Source organism: Rattus norvegicus, chromosome 1 (assembly GCF_036323735.1).
Source record: "Rattus norvegicus strain BN/NHsdMcwi chromosome 1, GRCr8, whole genome shotgun sequence".
NCBI classification, from domain to species: domain Eukaryota; kingdom Metazoa; phylum Chordata; class Mammalia; order Rodentia; family Muridae; genus Rattus; species Rattus norvegicus.
In genome coordinates this window covers 74,077,112-74,083,111 of record NC_086019.1, presented here as the reverse complement: position 1 = coordinate 74,083,111, position 6,000 = coordinate 74,077,112, and the positions used below count along the sequence as shown (strand labels likewise).

Genomic DNA, 6,000 nt, shown 5'->3' with positions numbered 1-6,000 from the left:
AGTTATGGGGACAGAGTGTTCTGCTTTCGGGCGTGTAGTTTTTCCTCTCTACAGGTCTTCAGCTGTTCCTGTGGGCCTGTGTCTTGAGTTCACCAGGCAGCTTTCTTGCAGCAGAAAATTTGGTCTTACCTGTGGTCCCGAGGCTCAAGTTCGCTCGTGGGGTGCTGCCCACGGGCTCTCTGCAGCGGCAGCAACCAGGAAGATATGCGCCGCCCCTCCCGGGAGCTTCAGTGCACCAGGGTTCCAGATGGCCTTTGGTGTTTTCCTCTGGCGTCCGAGATGTGTGTGCAGAGAGCAGTCTTTTCTGGTTTCCCAGGCTTGTCTGCCTCTCTGAAGGTTCAGCTCTCCCTCCCACGGGATTTGGGTGCAGAGAACTGTTTATCTGGTTTGTTTCTTTCAGGTTCCGGCGGTGTCTCAGGCAGGGGTCCTGCCGCTCCTGGGCCCTCCCCCACGGGAGCCCAGAGGCCTTATATAGTTTCCTCTTGGGCCAGGGATGTGGGCAGGGGTGGGCAGTGTTGGTGGTCTCTTCCGCTCTGCAGCCTCAGGAGTGCCCACCTGAGCAGGCGGTGAGGTCTCTTTCCCACGGGGTCTGGGAGCAGAGAGCTGCTGAGGGCCGGGATCCGCGGGTGTGGGACTTCCGGTAAACACAGGACATGCCCGGTCCTAGAGGAATTCTGCCTCTGTGTGTCCCGATTTCATCAGGCAGCTTTCTTGCAGCAGACAAGTTGGTCTTACCTGTGGTCCCGAGGCTCAAGTTTGCTCGAGGGGTGCTGCCCACGGGCTCTCTGCGGTGGCAGCAACCAGGAAGACCTGTGCTGCCCCTTCCGGGAGCTTCAGTGCACCAGGGTTCCAGATGGCCTTTGGTGTTTTCCTCTGGCGTCCGAGATGTATGTACAGAGAGCAGTCTCTTCTGGTTTCCCAGGCTTGTCTGCCTCTCTGAAGGTTTAGCTCTCCCTCCCACGGGATTTGGGTGCAGAGAACTGTTTATCTGGTCTGTTTCCTTCAGGTTCTGGCGGTGTCTCAGGCAGGGGTCCTGCCGCTCCTGGGCCCTCCCCCACGGGAGCCCAGAGGCCTTATACAGTTTCCTCTTGGGCCAGGGATGTGGGCAGGGGTGGGCAGTGTTGGTGGTCTCTTCTGCTCTGCAGCCTCAGGAGTGCCCACCTGAGCAGGCGGTGAGGCCTCTTTCCCACGGGGTCTGGAAGCAGAGAGCTGCTGCGGGCCGGGATCCGTGGGCCATTTTCTTAGTATCTTAGAAGCAAATACTGACTGCGAATGTGAAGCAACACTGTGTTCCAATTTGTAAACTTTTTTTTTTAATAAAATCATTCTACCCATTTATTCTTGTTTGCATTCTAGAATCAACATTGACCATCAGAGAGTTTACTGAACATTGTACACTCATGAACTTCTTTCAGTGGATACAGATTGAAAGAAAGCAGAGCAATAGGCAACTCATTGGTTAGGGTGAAGATATTTCTAAACATTCCTTCCTTCATAGTCACTACTGCAGTATAAAAAGAGCAAAACCAGTGTATGACAACAAAGATGATACAAGATAGATGTGTCAGCACAAGTTGTTAAATTGAAACCAAAGTGAGGGTCAGAGAGGAAGATCATGATTTGGAATTCAAATATTAAGATTACTTTCTCAGTCGTATTGAATGCTTGGAATTACAAAACCACCAACAAAAGAGTACACATGGGAAGATGCATGGTTCCAGCTGGGTATCTAGCAGATGACTGCTTTACCTATCATTACTAGAAGAGGAGCCCCTTGGTCCTATGGAGAATCGATGACCCACGGTAGGGGAATGCTAAGGTGCTAAGTGGGAGTGAGTGGGATTGTAGGGGAGCAGCCTCATAGAGACAGAGAGAGGGTGCCAGAACAGAGGGGTTGTGGAGGAGAAACTGGGAAGGGGAATAAATGTAAATAAATAAAATAACCAAAAAAGAAAAGGAAGAAAAAAGGAAGAACAGAGCATGGCATTTTCTCTGGATCTTGTTGAACATTTAAAACTCAATCTTTATCATGTACATTAACTCTGGATTTGTCAAGGACTGTATAATTTTGGATAGAGCTGGAATAATTATATTTTTGCTTTGATCAGTTTATTGACTCTCAAGTCAATGCAACCATGGGCCTTATTTAGATAATCTGTTCATTACACTGGTGTGACATAGTCCATATTGTACATGGTCCATGTTTTTCAGTGATTATAAACACGAGTGCCTCTCCCTGACTTGGACTTTGTAATACAATGTCCTATGTGTCCCCAGTAGCTCCGATTGTATTACTACTGGATGTCTCACTGTGAATTAACTGAAACAATCTACTGACATAATTTCTAGCTGTGTTAACATAATCAGCTTGTTGACACATTCTAAGGGCCAAATTTGAACAAATGGGCTTCCTTGTAGGCATTCACACACATGAGCAATATCCTGGATCCTGGGAATGAATTATCCTCCTAAGTATTTTCCTACCCATGTTTATTACATGGACTGTGAACACCAGTTGCAGAGCCCCAGGAAAGAAAGCATTTAAGTTTCCTCCAGAGCTCAGAAACAGTCTTCAAAATAAGGCATCATGAATATGCAATAATCTTCTCCTTTGCCCAGAGAAATAAAAGCTGGTAGTAATTTGTCGTTCATGGCACTTCACAATCAACACTGCCCAGGTTTAAGGCAGGAAAAATATGTTCATTTTTATGGTGGTGTTCTTCCTCATCAACATTCCACTTCTCATGGCAAATGTCATTGATCCCAGGTGCTTTTTGAGAATAAATTTGGATGAAGTCAAAGATGGAGATTTGCAGTCAACTTGTTCCTTCATTCTTGAAGCAGTTCAGATACCTATGGAGAAAGATTATTTCAACCAGACTCTGAATGTCCTGTAAGTGCATTTGTATTATCAATGTAAATGACAACTTGAATATTTCTTGAGTGCTCTGAAGATGAAGATTAGTCTAATCGTAGTGTCTTCTGTTCCAGTGCTATTTGTGAATACCAAGAAACAATTAATTCGTTTACAGATTCAATTCTATTCTCTTCTTTTAATTAATTCAGTGATGGTTTTGGTTTTCTTCCAGGTGACCTCCAACTTAAATCCTGGAAACTGAGGAATAAATTACTATCAATTTTGATTGTATCCATAAAACCTTCCTAATAACAGTTTATATTGCACTCTAAAAAGTGATGACTTATTAAAATTGATCTCATAATAGTTCATTGTGTTTTATATCAAGAATATGCAAATAAATGATCATAAATTTTACTGACAGTTTTTTTATTGATGTGTTGCTCCTGGAGCATATGCAGGTTCTATATTATTCATGGCACATACACTTGTCAAGAATTTTACATACATACAAACTTATTCTCTCAAATTCATTGCATGTGCTCACTTCTTGCCTTCTAAAACTTCATCAAGTTTGGAAAGAAGTTCTTTACACTCAGAAATTCATATATCATATGATGTCTAGATGGATTTTTTATGTTTATGAGCAAGGAATATTCATGTCATTAGAGGACAAGACATTCAAGTATTTTAAAAGATAAAATCCAAAAGAACTGTGGCTTTGTGCTTCACACTATTCATGTACAATCACTGGCTTTTTTTGTTCCCCTCCCCACCTTCCCCCCCATTACCGCCTTCCTCCCAACAATCACGTTCACTGGGGGTTCAGTCTTGGCAGGACCAAGGGCTTCTTTTTTTTTTTTTTAATAAAGTTCAGTTCAGCACTCTTGTTTTAGAGTAAAACATATTTGGAACATATGGAATCAAATAATATGTTTACATTCTTTGAATGGTGAGGCTATCAATAACAGTGGTGACTAGTTACATCCCTTGTCACTGGAACGTGTGACAGTTGTGTTGTAGGAAAGGTGGAACACTTGATAACAGGGGTACAGGAGTTGTCTATTAAGTTTTTTCATTAAGACACATGTCTCCTTTTTCATGTCTAATTTGGTTAATCTCTGATCTTTTTATGATGTTTATATCTTGTGGGAAATTTTTCAGTAAATATAGATTCACATGTTTCCAATGTGGTATCAATACCCATTTTTGTGGATTGCTTATAGTTGTTTAAAAACACAGCCTATTAAACTACTAGACTACACAGCCATCTTAATTAACTGATGTGTCCTGAAGTTTAGTTGTAGGAAGTAGTTTGAGCATTGCATGAAGTGTATTCTCAAATTTCTTTTGTGCATTAGTAAATTTCAATTGAGATTTTGTGTGTGTGTGTGGTAATAAAGAATATTCTAAAATGGCCTATTTTATAGATTGAAGAGTAAAAGCATCAGAGTGGTACAGTTTTTGTTGAAAACCTGTTAGTATTTACATCAAATGTAATTATTAAATATGTAGGTGTATGTTTAGTGTTTATTGACCAGTTATATGAAATGACAAGGACGAGACAGAAGATATTCTTTTCATAAATATAAAGAAAATATTTATTTCATTTAAATAAAAGTTGTTGCCTACTTTTATTTTAAAAATGAACATTTTCTTTATAATTTATACCCCAAAGATTTTTCTTCTATTTTACAAATGTATAATACTGGGTCATATAAATATCACTGCAGTCTCCTTATTTTCCTAGTTCTCAGTAGGATGCTAGTGTTGTTTTAGTGTAATTGGAAAGGTTATCATTGGTGTTTCCTAGAAATTAATTTATAATGCTGAGAAGTACCCAGAGTGAATATTTCACATTTCTTTCTAATAGAAAGTAGGTAACTGATACTTGGGTGTTGGAACAAGCCCCTACTCTCTGCATTAGTGTATTAGTACCTGGCACAAGTGTATACCTGCACATTTGAAGGGAGGACAGTCTACAGCAACATATCTTATAAAACACTTGTCTTATGACCTAAATAACCTTTGCTCAAATACTTGCAAACATATGCATAGACTTGTATCATTTAACCAATGCATGTTTGATATTTTAATTTACTTAAAAGTGAATCTTTAGAAAAGATTTTCTTTCAGGTAAAGATTGAAAGAAAAATTAACAAGATGAGGAGAGATATGAGGGAACATGGTAAGAATATTGACCACTAAATATAAGTGATTGTAATACAGTACCAAAGCTTGCCGCAGAAAAATTATTATGCACTGATAAATTATGATAAATCATCCTTAACCAATTCAGTTAACTTCACAAGAAAATATGGTGAACTCAATGGGTCTCATAACATGTATTTTTATATTGCTCAATAATTTCAAAATGAAGAAATTATCAGAATTACTCTTTGTCAATATCTGAGGTTTTAGCTTTACCTTCTGATGAGGGACTAAAAACACATATGGAAATATTCACTGTGTATGAGGTCAATACCATATCTTATTTATGGGAGACACACTGTCATGAACTTTTAAAGTGTTTACTATTTTCCAGGTTCTCATGTCAATCTAATCTCACAACAAAAGCCATTTGTTCCCTCTTTAGAGGCCAGATGCAGAAACTCCCAGTATAGAATAATGCTTCTATTCAGCACAAATGATCATGCATATCCATCTGTTTATAAAACAACACTGTACTCTTTTACAGAAAAACAGCTAAAAACCACAAATATGCTTTGACATTGGCCTTTTCAATAGATGAAATCAACAGGAATCCTGATCTTTTACCAAATATGTCTTTGATTATAAAATACTCTTTTGGCTATTGTGATGGAAAAACTGTAACACCTACACCCTATTTATTTCACGAAGAATTTGAGAAGCCTATTCCTAATTATTTCTGTAAGGAAGAGACCAAGTGTACATTTCTGCTTACAGGACCGCATTGGGGAACATCGTTACTTTTTTTGACAAAACTGGACATCTTCTCATCTCCACGTGTGAGTTATAGGTCAGGAATTCTTAACATCATGTTACTTTGGGGGACTTTGATAGATATTACAAAACTTGATGGATGAGGTTGGATTTATGCTTATGACAATCTATGTAGTTCCAAAGCATCTGCTAACTAGAAACATGATAGGCCTTCTGCT

General features: G+C 39.6%; 1 protein-coding gene across 3 annotated transcripts in view; it reads left to right on the top strand.

The window, feature by feature from the left end:
• The first annotated feature begins 1,312 nt into the window (after positions 1 to 1,312).
• The window catches only part of Vom2r26 (vomeronasal 2 receptor, 26), a 37,389-nt gene continuing 32,701 nt past the window's right edge, over positions 1,313 to 6,000 (top strand). The window contains exons 1-2 of one of the 3 annotated variants that reach the window (XM_039103657.2): positions 1,313 to 2,893; positions 5,556 to 5,797. In XM_039103657.2, the coding sequence (XP_038959585.1) occupies positions 2,697 to 2,893; positions 5,556 to 5,797 (439 nt within the window). In that variant the 5' untranslated portion in view covers positions 1,313 to 2,696. Of the gene's footprint in view, positions 2,894 to 5,555; positions 5,848 to 6,000 lie in introns of all 3 variants that reach the window. The other 2 variants (XM_017588877.3, NM_001099471.1) reach the window with 2 other exon arrangements.